The sequence below is a fragment of the Paralichthys olivaceus genome, chromosome 21, assembly GCF_024713975.1.
Source record: "Paralichthys olivaceus isolate ysfri-2021 chromosome 21, ASM2471397v2, whole genome shotgun sequence".
NCBI lineage: Eukaryota > Metazoa > Chordata > Actinopteri > Pleuronectiformes > Paralichthyidae > Paralichthys > Paralichthys olivaceus.
In genome coordinates, this window is record NC_091113.1 from 9,963,040 (window position 1) to 9,981,218 (window position 18,179).

The window sequence follows — 18,179 nt, forward strand, 5'->3', positions numbered from 1 at the left end:
TGTCAGAGGGATGTGTGTTAGTCATCAGCTCACTAAGTCTGTCTTTTTTGTATGCGTTTGTATGCACTCTACTTATGGAGTCAGGGAGTGAGTAAACATTAGGTCCATCCGATCCTGAGAAGCCGTCAGCAAAAACCTTATAACATGAAGTTTCAAAGGTTTCGGAGTCGAAGCATAAACCAGATTTACACAACGTGAGCTTGTACTTATTTTTAAATGTGCAAAAATCTTGGACTCAAAATAAAGACTCAAAAAGAAAGATGTACTTTTTCACAGTGAATTCTGAAATCCAAACTCTGCATAACCTGCTTGGTGGTGCAAAAAAAAAAAAAACCTTTACGTACTGCAGAGCTGTCAGTGAGCAGCGGAGTGTATATCTTTGCATGTGCGTGGATAATTCTTAATGTTGCACAGCTCTGTTATTATACAGTGTGTTAAAATGTTCAGTTGAATCATGATCCTGGTGTTGAATTCTGACCGGCCAGGTTGCTTTCAGCGGGCTCATATCACAGCGCTCCCTCACCAGCGCCATGTGTTTTTTCAGCCCTTGAGCAAATAAAATGCTGCATGCTTCCCTGTCAACAGATCCTACAAACACTAATGTGCAGACGGACACACACTGGCACACACAAGCTGCACACATGCAGGAATCTTGATATATAGATGTGTAAATGCACATGTATACCATGTAGAAGATTTACACTTTTGTACTATATCAAGACTGATCCACACGCGCTTTCCCAAGCAGCTTATCACATGCAAATCCTGCCACGATGCATCACTGCCAGCACACTACGCCTTTAAGAGCGGCCCTTTACCGTTTATTGACAGTAACTTAAGAATTGTACTGGAATTTTGACACCTCCTAATTTTAAACCTTCTGACTCCAGGAGGACCCGAGCTAAATATAACCCCCGGTATATATCTGAATGCCTATAAAGAAAACATTCCAAAAAACAGGCTGAATAGTGGCTATTCATGCTCATAAAAGAGATTCAAAAGGGCCAAGGGCTCGGCTCGGTCGCAGCAACCCATGATTCATCAGAAATACCTGCAGCCAATCAGCGACAAAGCGAAGCAGTGAATCATTTGATAGTTGATTTCATCAGCACTTTGGCAGACGAGTGGGATTCGGTGGCTGTTAAGCCGCCGTGTTGGAGAAGGGAGAATCCAAACTGTTAATTGCATGTGAGCCTGTTCTGCAGCTCGTGTGCAGCTAAACTGATACGCCTGTGAAACAGCAACTGGGGGCGTCTTGAAAGTGAGCAGGGCTCCAGGCCCAGGGCAGCGAGCTCCGTCTCTCAGAGCACCCCACCTCCGTGCTCTTCGACTTGACCCTCCCTGAGGTCGATGAGGATTAGGGGGCCGGTGGGTTGGTCCGCACCATGGTCAGATAATCTTACACACACACACGCACCAAAGATACACAACCTTCTATCTCACTTTACATGAATTAGAAACGTACCCAGCAACTCTCTCCTCTGGACGGATGCCTGAACATGTGACTCTGGAGGAAATGACATGTGCTTCTCAACTCACACAAAACACAAATTTCATTGAATCTAATACAAGTTCGCATCACAAATGTGAGCTGCTGCTGATGTCACAGTGACATCGCTCGATCGTCTTATTCTATTGTCCTCATGCAGATACAGATCACCTGTTCTGCCCCCCCACCCCAGCTCCTCACACCCCCTGCCCCACCCTGCCGACCACCAGCCGATTTCGGCCTGGCACTTACTGGCGGTTTAGCTGCGGCGTACTGTATGTGTGTCTATGCTGGCATTTGTTAGTGTGTGTGTGCAGTGGGTGGGAAAAGTGAAGCCTGCCACTACTGCATCACTCATTTCTCTCTCTCTCTTTCCCTCTCTCTCTCCCTCTCTCTCTCTCTCTCCCTCCCCAGGGCCCATAAACCTTTAAAGCACCTATAAAACACTTGGCGAGGCCTTTTTGAAGTTTTTATGAAGATCTGGCTTTATTGTTCCCAAGAGATGAGCCCCGCTCCGCTGGCGCCTCTGAGCTTTCTGGAAGTGCCAGTGAATTCAGGAGGGGAGGGGGGGGGTAGCTGGGTGGTAGCAGAGGAGGGAGTCCCAGGGAAGGAAGGGCTGGGAATGGGGGTGGGCACTGTGGAGCCTGGGTTTCTATGCCCCCCTATGCATATGTGTGTTGTTTGATGCATGAATGTGTGTGTGTGTGTGTGTGTGTGTGAGTGTGTGTGTGTGTATGTACACTGACAGATGAGCTGCAGAAGATGCAAATTGACAACCTCCTCCATGGGTGTTGCATTCACAAACTCTTTGTATTTTCAGACACATCTGATCAAATCCATGATCAGAAAGCTCTAATACATGTGTGCTTGAACAGAAGCATGCATGTGTTGCAGCATATGTGTGTGTGTGTGTGTGTCTGCATATGCCTGTGTATGCGTTCGCAGACGATGGGGCCAGCAGGTTGTGTCCTTGTTGTTTGAAGTGGGGCTCTGTTATTCTCATAGAGCTAAATGAATGGAGCCGGACCCCCCTCCATCTGTCTGATCCAGCGGCACCGGCCCTCCTTCCCAAATCCCGGCTCCGACGCCCGACGCACCAGCCCCCTCAAAGGAACAGTTGGCAAACGGACGGCCCATTAAACAGGCGAGGGCAACCAGCCCTCACCTCTGAGCAGAGTGTGTGACAGAGAGGGGATGGAGATAAAAGTAGTCAAGAAATATAGACTCTGTGTGTGTGTGTGTGTGTGTGTGTGTGTGTGTGTGTGTGTGTGTGTGTGTGTGTGTGTGTGAGTGTGTGTGTGTGTGTGTGTTTGTGTGTTTGTGTGTGGCCCAGGTATTACTCATGTTGTAGGGACCTAAACCTGTTCACTACAGTCACATGATGGGGACTTCAAAAATCAAGTCCCCATAACATAAAATCAATAAATCTTCAGGCGATGACATGTTTTATGGTTAGGTTTGGGGTTTAGGGTTAGTCAAGTCCTCTGTGTGTGTGTGATTGTGTGTGTGTCTGTGCGTGCGCACGTGTGTGTCTGTGTAGTGGCAGTTACATCTCACTGACCATGACATTAGCCGTGCTGGTGGCTTTGACTGTGACAGCCCTCATTGTCACAGAGGTGTGTATTCTCACCTTCTAATCAAGACACTGACAGGAAAGCTCCTCAGTCATCTTCAGACTAGTTTGATTTCTCGTAAAAGACGACAGTAAAGGCTTTTAAATTACTTCTTTATGTTTAAATTCCAGCTGTTTTTGTGATTTAACGTGGTTTAACCATATCAGGCCGAGGTCGCTCCTGAAAACCACAGAGATAATTGAGAATAATTCTATGAATTTTTGAGGTTTTAAAATATGTTCCTTAATGTAACCACAATTACCGACATGAAACAGAGACATCTTATAATCTATTACTATATTCCCCGGCCTTTATAGGAGCTATAAAATGAAATCACATGTTGACACTGCCTGAACAAACAGTTCAGCATCGTCGTGGAGTCTGACTGCAGCCCCCGATGCTTCCCGTGTCAGCCATTTGTCATCATGCACAGTTATGAACCCCACTGGTTTGTTTGAAAGCGTTCCAAACTCCCCTCGCCCGCAACCCCCATGTTTGAATGCTGCGGGGAAAACAACACTGTGGGTCTTCTGCACTCAAAGCGGGTTGCATGCAAAGGAGTCGGAGGGGTTGGTCCATTGAGTGCCAATGAAGAAAACCTCCAAGAAGTAGACAAAGATGAGAGGAGGACGGGTCAGAGAGGAGCAGCCGGCCGAGGGTATTCTGTGTTCACTGTCAATGTCTCCTGCGTCTGGCAAACAACCTGAAAGCAATTTATTTCCTTTCCCCAGACATTTAGGATCGAATCCATGTTAGTCATTCACATAAAAGGGTCTCAAAAAAGAAAGGAAAGAGAGAAGAGAAAAACACCAGCTTGGCCTGATTTGTGTGCATGAGTGTGTGTACGTGTGATTTGGACTCAGGTACCTCAGATCCAGAAAACACGAGGAAATAAGCAAACGGACAAATCTTTGGTTTCGCCTGAGTGCTGTGACTGATGGGCTTGTACTCTACACACATATTAACCCCCAGTTCCAGCCCCCTTTGTGCGAGAGGATGATGTCATGCCTTCTGAAAACATGTGGGGGGGCGGCGTCGAGGGGGTTTAGGGGGGGATTCCTTTGGTCCTTTCAAGTTTGCAGGAGGAGCCTTGGGCCACGGCAGGGTAGACAGTTCGAGGGCAGGAGGCTCAACGCTGCCACCCCTCCCTCCATCCCACCCCGGCCCAGCCAGCAGTCACATTAGGCACGCTCCGGCCACGCCATCAAAGGCCCGGCTCACAGCAAACACACACACACACACACACTCACGCATGTGCACACACAAAAGTATGCGTGCACACAGGCTGCATGTACGAACCCACAGACACTCACTCTGACGAAAAGTCAAACGAGCATGTTCACACTCACATGAAACACACGCGTGCCTAAAAATAACGACACATGCACGCACACAAAGGACATACACAAAGACACACACACACATACCGACTGAAACACGCACACACTTCAATCATGCCCCCCCACCCTCCATTGCCTCCGCCGCCGCCCCCCCGGCTGTGTTATTGTTTTGAAAATATGATTGCGGTGACGGATGAGGGGTGGGGTGGAAGAGAGGGCTCTGGCAGGGGCGAGTGGCAGGGCCCCCCGTCCATTGTCCCCGACCAGTGTGAGTTTGTGTCCATAGCTATAGAAACTGGGGCCACACTGGGAAGGCATGCTTTCATCTCCGCCCCAGGCTCACCGCTGGCAATAAGGGGTCAAATAAATCCCCCTGGATGCGATGAGGGGGTGGTGGTGGAGTTGAGGAGGTTTGCAGGCACACACACACACACACACACACACACACACACCGAACATGTGTACCTGAGTTATCTCATGTTTTAAATGAACAGATTGATCTTCAGACCGGAGTTTGAGACACGATTGTGTGTTTGTATTGTTGAGATTTGCTTTTTGCACTGCAGTGTACGTTTTATAATTTGGACTTTTTTAACTATAGGGACAGGCATTTCATATTTGCACAGACTATAAAAGCTTCCACTTTGATTAGCTCTTCAACAAGTTTCATTCAGTTAAACTGAAAAACACAAAGGAAGTCAACACTTCTCTGTCCATGCTTAAGCACATATTTGCCGAACAACCTTTTCCTTTGCGTTTGAGCCTCTCATCCTCTTTACGCCACTAAAACTTAAAAAGTGCAGGTTTTCAAAAAACTTGGTAAATGTTCGGTAAATGATGATGTCACAGCTTACTTCACTGTGTATAATGAGCATGCGCCAGAAACATTAGCAACAATGGCGGCTATATGGTTGACAGGAGAATGAACTGCTCACAATGCTCTATTCTGGTATTTGACGAAACGTCGATATAGATGATGGAAATCTTTTTTATGTGGTTCAGACAAATCCTAAGATGTTTCCACTCCATTTGTCATAAATACGTTTTTTGATATGAAAACCACAGAATAAAACCCCTCCCTATGAAACGTCACTTGGTGAAGTATCAGTACTTTCATCTCACTTCTGTATATATAACGCCTCTGTATACACAGTCCATGGTAAACGCGCCCCAAGCACGCAGCACATGTAACACAGGATCACGATGTTGATCATCCGGATTCACGATGTCTTGAGACATTCCAGGCTCGGCTGATTGCACCCACACACTTAAACCCACACACCACATACACAAACAGAGACATGTAAAATTGTACAGACACGCTCTTTGACACACACGCTTTCAACACTGCGAGCAACGCGCTCGCACATGCAAATAAACGAGCGCTCATTCAAGATACGCAGAAAAACGAGCATGACTGAGACACGTCCGAGGATCGTCATGACTTATCATGACCAGACGGTTTGATGAACTTCCCATAATCCTCCTCCGTTCTTCTTCTGTGGTGTCAATCTCAGCTTCATCATCAAGGCCTTGAGAGCTGCCCTGCTGAGGACCAAACCCCTCAGATTAATGCCAGACTCAGTCATTGTGTGTGTGTGTGTGTGTGTGTGTGTGTGTACAGCCCAGCATGAAGATGTAAAGAGCTGAATGTTTACATCAACTGACCAAATATTTGAATCCGAAGTAAACAGTGAGCGGAGCCGACAGGAATCACAGGTTTCTCTGACTGTCTCACAAACACTTTTATCGTTATATATATATATTGAAATGTTTTGAACTCATATCAGGAGGATATCTACTCTACCATTAAATTCCACCTGACGCATCAACATCCAACAAACATAAGGATTTGTGTTATTAATGATATACTGTATGTGCATAGAGGAGACTTCACCGGACATGTTACACACAGGACTGCCCGCCCTGTTAGCACCTGAGTGTGAGCGGTGCGCTGGGGCGTCTGGTGGAGCCAGAGCCAGTCAGAGAGTCACCAGGCCTGAGGAGAGGAGAAGAGAGAGGGAAGGTCAGCACCACCGCATGCCACAGACAGACTGACGATACTTCTACTGGGCTCCACGCCGGGGACCTGGCTGTAATTACACCACACACACACACACACACACACACACACACACACACACACACACACACACTCATGCCTGCACAGTTACTAGACAGCCTGAGAAAGGTGTCCGGCTCCTGAAGTCTGTCTCTCTCTCTCTTTCTGTCCGTCCGTCTCATTACACTTTTATATCTGTCATTACATCTTCAATCACACACCTGAACAGCTTTAGAACAACATTTACCCCCAATTAAAGAAGCAGAGACATGTGCTACATTAACTGCACTTCAGATGAATGTAATAACAACATATATAGGTATATACAAATATGACCAAAGTATATGGTCACTTGATAATTTCAGCACTTCTCATGTCACAAACATTGGACAATGACATCCTGAAATGAAAGCTTCAACTTTTGGAACAGAATTCCACAAGTTTTTGAACGCTGGCTGTTGATTTGCTCCAGTTCAGTCCCACCCTGTTACCTGATGAGGATGCTATTATTGGACAAAGTTTGAAGAATAATGCCTGAGCTCGGCAACCACTAAAACTTCACCTTTACTTTCGACGTTATCACATAAAGGCACATCACTACCTGTATACCTTATATTGCACTGGCACTGTCCACAATTAATGAGAACAAAAGCAACAAAAGCATTAGCGAGGTGGAGTCTGGCTCAAGGGATATTCTTCTACACCAAACTTGAGATGCTTTCAGACGTGCAATGAACTCTGGATATTCTCCTCTGATCATGAGGAGCTGTATGTGAGAACGCAAATGTTCGAGCTTTGTTGAGTCTCTCCTGCCGGCCTTGTAAAAACTCTGAGGAATGTCCAGATAAACCCATGTGAGAATAGGGCAGGATAATGTCTGGAGGATTCACAACGAGCACGTGGGCGTGAGACACAAAGCTGAAATGAAACAAAAAGAATACAAATGTCTCAGGATAAAAAATAGGTGTCATATAGAGAATGCCAAAGATGATGTCAGCTTGGAAAGACGAGGCCACGTACATTTTGGCCTCGAATTAAAAATCGATGGTCGGATTCAGTGTGCTCTTACACAAACACAGATTTCTCGATTCTCTTTGTGAATGGACACTTGTAGTCTGGGCTCTCGACCGGCCAAATCCAAGGTTAAATAAGGTCAACAAGGTTATTGGCACAAACCACAATTGTGATTCTGTTTAGCTCTCAGACTGACACCAGCACAGATCTCTGGTATCAATAGCTCCTTGTTGATCTATTTGGCCAGGCAGTTTCCCGTCTCTCTCTCTCACACACACACACACACACACACACACACACACACACACACACACACACACACTCTCTCTCTCTCTCCGTGGGCCCTCTGACTTGTGAAAGTTATTGGAGTGTAAATGCCTTTAACAGCCTCTGTCTGCTGCTCTGTGTAGGGTGAGTGCTCTTGGTTGTCTGCCTCCTGTTTCATACTTATCTGTGTCAGGAGCTTATGAGGTTTCGGGAAACAATATGTCGAGCTGTAGGAACTCATTTGTTAAAATGGAATAATTGAATCTCTCTAACTGAACAACATACTGTAACAGTCACAGTTTAAACCTTGTTACACCCATTTTTCCTAAAGTCACTGTATCGTTATCGGTAAATAAAGACGACATTCGACTTAAATTTGATATCGTTATTTAAAGTTCATTGTGCAGTGGAACCCTGTCGGTCATTTATTTCAGCGGGCAGTCAATTAAGAAGAGATTCTTATTTACAATGACAGGTGGGTGGGAATGGGTGTTCCCCACTCCCACTGAGGTCTCAGTTAAAAAACCACCTTAATCCTTGATTGAGACATCAGACGTTTGGGCTTGAGGTTTGAGGGAGCTTTATTGTTCTGCTGTTCTTCAACCGCAGCACCGCATTAATTCCTCATGACTTTGTCATGTCATTACTCTCTCTCAGTTTTCACGTGTGCCCAGGGACACCCCCGAGGCCCAGTTCCATTTCCCTGCGGTGACAGAGAAAGGCAGACGCTCCTGTTTACTCATGGCTCCAGGGGCTTGTGGCTCCCGATTAGTAAACCAGTGTGAGTCAACATCTGGTACATCCCTTGGACAAACTATCTCCCTCAGCGCACACTCAGCCTGTTGTCAGACCCCCGTCCCCCTTCTCTGTCCGTTTCCCAAGCAGGCAGGCACCCCCCGGGCGGCAGTGCGCGCTTGCACATTGGCGAGACATTTCCCAAAGCCTTCCCAGTCCTCCTGGCATCTCAACAGGCTGTCACCTTCTTACCCTCCTGCGTGTTCCACAAACATACCAGAGGGCCAAAGGGCAGCGGGGGCCAGCGCTGCCCGTTTGTCGACATGCTTGATTGGGGCTGGGGGGGCGCGGCAGGACTCGTTCAGGTCGCGACACCGGTGCGGCCCGTCTTGTCTGTGCGACCTGCAGTGATTATATGACTCGCATTCCATCCAGGATTCAGGAGTTTTTAAATGCAGTTTAACAGGCTGCCAGGTTTAACAGGGCAACCTCAATCTGAATCCTGTCACGGGCCGACGAAGACACCATCGTAGAATTCCCATCTCTTTGTTTTTGTTACGCATTGCCAGTCTATGAAAGTATCTTGGCTCTAGACTCAACAGAACACACATGCTGAGGAGAGTGTCGGGCGAGGGAACATCTGTTGTGGTCAGTGGCTGTGGGCAAAACCGTTTCATTTCGACAGGATGGCCTCTGGCAACACAATGGCTTCGTGGCTGGGAGGATGACCGAGGTGCCAGTGCTGTGGTCAGGGTTTACCTAAGCTGGACGGAGCTTCTGAAAGACATGTGGTCAAAATTTTACATCAAATTATTCTTTCAATTGCGACAGAGAAAAAAGTTGTGATGGATTCATCTTGACACAGTGTTTCAGGTGGAACTGTTGAGTTCTCATGTCGGATTATTCTTTTTCTGAAGTCTATCTTTATTCCATCATGGCTACTTTTCCATTTGTCATCTCTTTGTAAACCAAGAGCGTACAAAGTTATTTCATAAAAACAAGCATACAGAGTGTGATGCCAACAATGATTTCATTGATTAGAAAGTCGATTAAAACGACAGATTGGATCTTGAGGATTCACATGCAGCGAAAACAGATGACTTAACTCTCCAAATAAACTGTGATTTACTGTGTGTTCCACTATCACAGCTCTAATGTCTCAGCCATGGCGTCCGTTCAAACGCCGCTTGGCATCTTAAACAGACCAGAGGAATGCAGAGCACCAGTCCGCATAGTTGTCTGAAGACGTTTGTGTGTTTGCATTTTACAATGTACAGCAAAGGCCTTTAGGTCTTAACATGGCTGGCATCCTTCCTTCTTTTCCATTTTCTTTCTCTATCTCTCTCTCTCTCTCTCTGTGCATCTTGCTCTCTCTGCCTCTCTTGGCTGATGTGCCACTGTGGAGAAGGCAACAGTGACCCTATTGTGAACGGTGGGAACTGGGCAGCGGGCCAATGATGTCATCCTGCCATAGGGAAGACCAGGGGGAACGCCCTCCTGGCGTTCGGAATGCACTATTTTTTCCTGTTGTTTTCCGGAAGGCAGTGATCAATTTAATTCCACCCTCATCGCTCCCCTAAGGAGAGGGGGCATAAGGAGGGGGAGGAGATGCAAAGAATTGAAAGAGGATGGGGAACTTGCTGGCTGTATCAAAAAAATGGGGGGCATCAAATAAAACGACTGGAGAGAAAAAGAGGTAGAGCATGGGGATGGTCTGAGTGGTTGGGATCCTTTTTTATTTCAACAATGTAAGAAGTGAAAACGGCAAATTGTCCTGGATGAGGTCACACCGACCTCCCAATTAAAAGTAGCCAGGCGTCATTACAGAAGAATAGTCGTGATTCATGGAGAGAGAAGGGGAACGGCTTACGGAAACTGATGATCCTTGACTGCAAGTAACCCCACCGGCCCAAATCACTGATTCCAAGTGGATGCACGTGTTTGCACTTTTCACTCCGACCAAATGTAACTACAGTGCTCTAACCTCTCAGGATGATCTTTTAACTTTACATCTAGTGCCTATAACACCTACATGCATGCTTCTACCTTTCTGTTTGAAAAATATGCATATCACGTGACCACTATCACGTTGCGTTCTACCGAGAAGCCGAGGCTAGTGCTGGTTGTTTTCTTCCAGAAGGGGGTCATGTGATAGGAGCCGGACATATCAGCGAAGGTATAAGTCATAAAGGAAAGGACCCAATCAGCAAGCAGATGTGAGTGTCTGCATTATTGCAAAACTTTTCCCTTTCTGTCTGCACCGGGACTGGGGGCATGGTCATAAATACGTCGTTACAAGGCGAATTACGTGGATCATAATTCACCAAAGTTGAACTCCATGCGAAGTCACTCTGAGATTTGCCTCGCCACATGAAGTGGGCTCTATAACACAGCCCAGCAGTTTTCAAACTAAAACGTCTCTAAAACTCTGGAGTAGTGTGGACGCCAGGCGTATCCAGAGTGAATACATCTTCAAATGAAAACATAGTATGGATGTAGCTTTAGTCATAAGAATCCAAAAGTACGCTTTGAGGCAAATAACAGTGTTTCTACTTCAGCTCAACTATGCAGGATCTTCTTAAGAGTCAAATTGTACAACTCCAGTAATGAGTGATTGAACACAAACAAAACCTAAAAGAAACATTTATATTCACTGCATGTGTGTTTGCCACAGTGATGTTTTCCTGGCCTCGCTTGAATTCATCAGCCTTCGCGGTTCAAAGTGGGCCCCCGCCATCACATCATAAAGCCGCTGACCCGTCTCCGATATGATCACCATTAATCACAGCTTGTGAACGAGCATCGAGCGGCGTTTTCTCCAAAGCTGTAATAGAAACAAAGGATGCAGCGCCATACTCAGATTGACTTCAGATTGCACATCAGCATGGTGTGGCATTCTTTCAATAACAAGGACAAGCTATACACTTAGTGCCATTTTCTTTTCTTCCTCTTGTCATCGGGGGGGAAACGGGGGAAAATATGGCTTTGATGCTGTTTACTGGGTATTTTTGCAAAAATAGCTTTATGATGATTTTTAAGGGAGTGGAAAAAAAATGTAGAGGGGGGGCTTCAAAAGTAGTGTTAACGGGAGACAGATTTTTGACATGCCTCCCGAGCCATCTGCTTTGGGTTAAGGCTCGGAGACAGAGTCGAATATGGGGGGGGGGGGGGAGAGGGGAGTAAGACTGGAGAAGATGGCAATGGCAGCAGGGAATAGAGGGAAGGTAATATTGACAGGCAATGCATTGTTTATTTGTTTTGCGAACCTTTCTTTTCTGAATAGTTGTGACATGACGTGTGTGTGTAAAAGAGAATTGGTGTGTATCTTACCAGTCCAGAGATATAATAAGCCGGTCTTGTTCATGCAGCTTTTACAACAAAAATATTTACGTGGGCTTTCTTATTGTATTTTGGAACAGAAACAAACACGCTGTTGTTCCAATCTTGGAAAAGGTATTTGGTTTGAAATACTAAAAAATATGTCCGCAGGTTTTCACGATTCCAAAAAACCTGTTAAGGCTCTGCTGGTTCTGAAATCTGTTGTCCTGGCAAAGACAGAGAGTGTTCTGCTGGACACACCTCAACACAAAACTAATTAGGAGACGTGCTCCAGACATATCTGTTTGATTGGAAGGGGAGGAAGGCTCTGGGGTTTCAGAGTTGCACTCTGCCACTCCGGACTGTTTCCACACGGCTGCAGCACCTTGCCAAATTCCTCAACCATCCTTATCTCCTGACGTAAGCTCATTTAATGGTGCAAGAAAGTGATGTGAAATGCAGAAATCAATGTTGAATTTGCTCTGCTCTGTCTGGGCCTTCCGAGACTCTCCTTTTTACTCCCCTCTGTCCTCTCCCAGCTGTCCGTCTCCATCCACCCCCCTGAGCCATTCTACCAGTCCCCAGTGGGCACAGTCAGCCAGTCTGGCCAGGCCTGCCCCTTGCTGTGCCCCTGCACTGGATAAGCTCCTACCTGGACCTTGGGTAGAGGCCTTTGTGAAGAGCCTTGGGGGTGATGGTGTGTGTGTATATATGTTTGTGTATGTGTTACGTGTGGATGTGTATGTGTGCTAAGCATTCACAGCAGAAAAGGAGAAGGGGGTCCTATCTGTGCCTAAGGGCTGCCCCCCAAAGCACCCTCACCATGCGCCCTATTCAGACCTAAGGAAGCGTGAACAATCACTGCAAAACCAAAGAGCTAAGTCCCCTTGTTATACAAGCCCAGTTTTCAGCACCAGCCCCACCTCTCTCCTCCATGGTGCATCCCACCCCCCATCCCCAGCACCCCGGCCCCACTCAACAGAGGTTGACGAGCTTCGTTAAAGCGAGCCGGGCTCCTTTTATGGCTTTATTTAATTAGCCATTCCACAGCAAACTGCCATCCGGCACCACCACCACCACCGTCGCCACAGCCCACCCCCGCCCCCAATCCTCTTCTCTTTGCTGAAACCACCACCATCTTCATCACCACCACTGCTATCCCTCCCCACTGTGCTCATCGGTCCCCTCCTCTCTCCTCTTCTTGTTTTTATCTCAGGTAATTAGCCAGGGGATGGGGGTAGACTCATTGCCGGGTTGCTCGACAGTATTAGTGCCTGAGACCAGGACTAGGAGGAAGGGAAGTGTCTCTCCCTGCATGGGGTTTTCTCTCTCACACCCACCACCCTTAAGACCCGTGGAGGAAGACAATGGAAAGGGCCAATTCTACAGTAGCCAGCTCAGCCTTACTGTCCCCGCTGCCCACTGAGCTCCGTCTGCACGGGCACCCTAATCATTAACCAGATTATTACTTTTTTATCTGCATGCATGTTGGACAGGTCAGCAGGACTCTACACACAGGATGCAGGAGGCAGCTCTTTGCATGTGGTTTGGGCAGTTAAGCTTAGTTAATGAATTCTCTTAATCATGGCAGACACTGAAATTAGAGCACCATCCTCCAACAGGAGAATTGTTTTTTTAATAAGACTCATAGTGAGGATTATTAAGGTTTATTACTTTATTTTTGGTCAAATTGCTCCAACATTTCATCTTTGATCACAAAAATGCTGGTGAGCAATTTCACATGAGCAAACCCATGAGCGCACATTCCTTCCACATGCACATAGTCACACTGAGGGAGAGAGTGTGGCGAGGCCCTGGCTGCAGGTCCACACCGTGCTGGATCGACGCCCTCTAGTGACCACTACAAAAGAAAACACAATGACAAGTCGATGGATGCATTAACAGCGGCCAGCACATAGTGCGCAAAGGACAAATACAACAGATTTCACAACAGTGTAAACACATGTTTACCACATGGTGTGACTGATTTTTTATGACACCATGAGAAAAATGTGTTTAAAAGTGTGTTTTTAAAAGTTGTTAAATTAGTTAAAATTAAATTGCTGCTTGATCAGAGTGAAAGTCAAATCCACCACCGTTTTTACACATTAAAATTAGAATGCGTAAAATTGATTCTTTGTGCCTTAACTGTACCTGAATCCTTTTATAGAGTAACTTTATGAAAAGACCAAGATGCAAAAAAAAATCCAGCGTGGCCTAATGACTGCTTAGCATGGGAAAGGTACCGCTTAGTTATCCATGGCCATTTATAGCCCCTTAATTACGCGCCTATTTAGTGACCCCTGAGTTCAACGGGCCAATTCCTGTGTGGACCCAAATCCTGATGAACAAAGGTGGAATGTGATGCCCCCTTTTCCGCAGACAAGCTTCTAAACGTTTCCCATCAATTTCATGGGAAAGTTCATGCCAAGGAAACTCTTAAAGGCTTCAGCTGAGTATTGACAGCGTATTGAACCTATTAGTGCATCACAGACAGTGTGCTGATGAGGAGCACAGGGGGAAAGAATTGTGCTTATAGTGCGTGATTTGTTATTCTGTGATGTGTAGAATATTCATGGTGTGGAGTATTACACTGTAAGACAGGGGGAAATCTGGTGCGTTAGGACCCAGTTGATCCTCCTGATTGTGGCTGATATTTTCCACGTTGTGAGAGGAGGGGGTGGCCCGGAGGGGGGGTGTCAATCATAGTGAAAGTGGCCGGGGTGGGCAGGCCCCTCTGACACTTTGTACCGTCGGAGGGGGATATTTAACTTGGGACTGAGCACCGCTCGCTACAGACACACTCACACACAGTGTGCCTAAGCAAAGAAACGCTCCAGCGCCAAGTCTCTCAGACTCCTGAAGTAGGAGCGACTCAGTAGGAGCTTCTGTAGCAGTTATCAAAGGAGGAGAAACGCTCCCTCAGGAATTGACCGCCGATCAGACGGGAGACACAGCACCATAGTACGGACTGTCTCTTCGTGCAGCGACTGGAGCTTTTCTGAGAGGATTCAGCGATGCCACAGTGAAGGGAACTCTCAACTAACAACGTGTTCTGGCTTTCTGCAGCGCGCAATTTGCTGTGAAGCCGCTTTTTGAGAGAGAGAGTTCTGAGGGAATATTACAGCCTGAGACTTTCATGTAAAAAAAACACTCCACTGCGATTTGGAACATCCTCTGGAAAGATAAATGGCTGTTGTTTCCTAAATTGAGATTGCATGCCACTCCTGCGCAAGTTTTTGGACATTTTCTAGAGGGTGTACATATCGACTGCTGGAATACCACAGGGGACTGGCTGCACAAGACTTTACTCCTCAGTACATGGACTGTGCGCCCTGGGACCTTGTCAAACCTGCGCGCGTCAGGCGTAGTTAAGAGAAGCCACGTTTATAAAAGCCGTGCGTAAAAATAACATTGGCCGAGGCAGCCCTCATTGCCGGGCGCGTGACATTTAAAACTTGGTGAGTTACTCTTTTGTGCTCCCTCTCTCTCCCTCTCTCTCTCTCTCGGGACGCTGCGGATCTATTCTGTCTCTTTAGAAAACACTTCATTCCATGCAGCTCTCGCCTCGGCCGCTGTCATCCAGTGTAGACAGTTCGTCGTGGCTTCGAGTCCCCGGGGTAACCATGACAACCGAAAGAAACCCAAAGTGAATCCAAAGGGAGCGGGGTGAGGCCGGAGAGAGCGTGACTAGAGTTTTCCCCCCATTTGTTTTGTGCTTTTTTTTCTTCTGGTTTAGACTAAAACACTTTGCGCAAAGCAGATCCACCGCTGCGCGCTGCAGAGTTGTACCAGCGGGCAAATTGCAAAGTTGAAGGAGCCCAAAACAGCAAAGCACTCCGCTTCCATGTCATTCAAACCCGACGTGGTCTATTAAAAGTATCGCCTTGCTTGTGACTGAACTTCTACTATTTATGAAGCCCCGGGCTCGGCATTGCAGAGATCACAGTAACCGGGAAAAGAACTGAATATCATTTACGCGAGAAGTGCCTGTGCGTAAAAGCAGCCAGGAATAATGGGCCTCTCACAAACGCTTCTCGTTTACGTGCTGGTGTGCGTTCACCTTGGAGTTTCCCAGCATTACCTTCGCCTCCGTCCATCGCCCAGTGACAACCTCCCTGTGCCCGACCTAAAGGAGGACCCCGACCCGGAGTACGACCCCCGGGAACAGGACTTGGCCGAGAGGACACTGAGGAAAAAGCTCGGCAGCAACTTCGACCCCAACTTCATGTCCATCAGCTCACCCATGCTGGTGAACCTCTCCGCGGCAGACAACCAGGTGAAGCTGCAGGGGCCCATGCCCAACGAGATTAAAAAGCTGGACCTCACAGAGACCCCTTATGGAAAGCGGGTAAAAGTGGGGAAGAAAGCCCGCAGGAAATTTCTGCAGTGGCTGTGGACCTATACGCACTGCCCGGTGGTGTACACCTGGAAGGATTTGGGCGTGAGATTCTGGCCACGTTACATCAAGGAGGGAAACTGTTTCTCTGAGCGCTCTTGCTCCTTCCCAGAGGGGATGTCCTGCAAGCCCGTCAAGTCAATCAACAAGATTTTCCTGCGGTGGTACTGTCAGGGCTTTCTAAGACAGAAATACTGTACGTGGATACAGGTGCAATACCCAATCATCTCAGAGTGCAAGTGTTCGTGCTGATTTTCTCTAAGGACGTAGCGGTGGTCGAGGGGGAAGTGGACTGGAAATACGGTTACTATTGCACTGTTAACTCTCTACAGAGATGGGCACCATAGCAAATCTATTTTTTTATATAGCATTTTAAGTGAAATACCAACATTGTACATATTTAAGAAAAATGCAGCTATTTTTTCTAATTGAACCAGGACCATATTTTATTCTCATCCCTGAAACGTTGCTTTTTGGGGGAACACGAGCACTTCATAAGGAAGAGCTTTTTTGTTGATATTTTTATGAGACATTGAAGATGGAATGCATATGCTACACTTCTCCAAGAGGTGAACTTCTTTTTTTTTCAACTGAACATTGATGCTGACTGTTATTTCACTGCAATGCTGCCTAGAGTTTTTGTATAATATTAATATCAATAATAATTAAATTGTAAAAAAAAAAGTTGAGGTTAAAGATATATATAAAGGCGTGAACTCAGCTTTTTTTGGAATATATAGTATTGTAGAAATAAACAAATCTGTATGTTTTATTTATTATTTTAACGATTGTGAGTATAGAGCATAAGGAAAGAGAATAGCAGAGTATACCAGAAAAAAATATGGGAGATGTCTACTTGAATATTTTTTAAAATGACAAAAAAAAGAATAAAAAAGTAAAACATATCAGTGTACATGTTATGGTTACACGTTTTAGCAATAAAGTCTATCTTTTCAACATGTATTAGTCTCAAGCCAATTTGCTTACAACGAGTGTCTATATCAGGGGGCGTGTACACTGTAAAAAATATCATCTGAACACGTTGTCTAATACTAAGATTTTTTTTCGCAAGAGAAGTCTGCTGATCTCTATGGTGATTCCACTGGTTTCCATTTGGGCTTTGATGTTCAAAGGGATTTCTATTATGTTGTTTTATTTTTTTTTAAATTAAAATAAGTTTTTTATTGGAAACAAAGTGAAATTCAGCCACGTTTTATGACAAAAACAGGATAAGATAGTGCCAGACTGACATTTTTTGCAGTGTAGGCTCCGAGGCGGAGTGGAGTTACAAAGTGCACAGTGAGTCCAGGCTTCAGTGGCTGTGTGTGGACTGCCTGATGCTCCACGCCGTCACAGTGATTTTAGAAAGGGCTGATTTACTACGCTGCGTAATGCGCAACACATACCTCAAGCGCCTCCACAGAACTGGCATTCATTTGTCTCAGCCAGAGAGAGAGAGAGAGTGGAGAGAGGCCACGCACATTCATCTCCCCCCCCTGTCTGCGCACATTCCCCTCTCAGGGCTGCGAGGTGTTAACATAATGGGTAAAATATGATTCAGACATTTCAAACAGTGTCAGATGATGAAATGACCTGCGTTTACGCGCAAGCCCGGGGCGTCTGGGGTCTGCGCTTTTTTACGCTGGAAGCGCCACAGAAAGTTCCACTGAGGTATTTGTATAGAGGTGGACTGGAGCAGACCGGCGCCGATTCAAGTCTGACCGCCCTGCAGAGAGAGAGAGAGAGAGAGAAAGAGAGGGAGAGAGAAACACAAAGCCCATAAAACAATGGTCAACTGTTTTTGACGTTAGCAGACTATTAATTGCAGAGCCGGGGTGCGCTGTCTGCAACTTTAAGAGATACGGCCAATTAAACGCGCTTGGAGACGCGCGCAGGGGAATGGAATCAAAGCGAGGAGTGATTTTCTGTAAGTAGGGCTTTT

At 46.4% G+C, this 18,179-nt stretch overlaps 1 protein-coding gene across 1 annotated transcript; it reads left to right on the plus strand.

Annotated features, from left to right (window-relative positions):
• Window positions 1-14,584: 14,584 nt before the first annotated feature.
• Window positions 14,585-17,198, plus strand: nog2 (noggin 2). Its single transcript, XM_020111989.2, has one exon. The coding sequence runs from the start codon at window positions 15,854-15,856 to the stop codon at window positions 16,487-16,489; it is 636 nt and encodes a 211-aa protein (XP_019967548.1). The 5' UTR covers window positions 14,585-15,853; the 3' UTR covers window positions 16,490-17,198.
• Window positions 17,199-18,179: the final 981 nt, after the last annotated feature.

Coding starts and splice junctions, on each gene's coding strand:
- nog2 (XM_020111989.2), top strand. CDS start 15,854: ATGGGCCTCTCACAAACGCTTCTCGTTTACGTGCTGGTGTGCGTTCAC.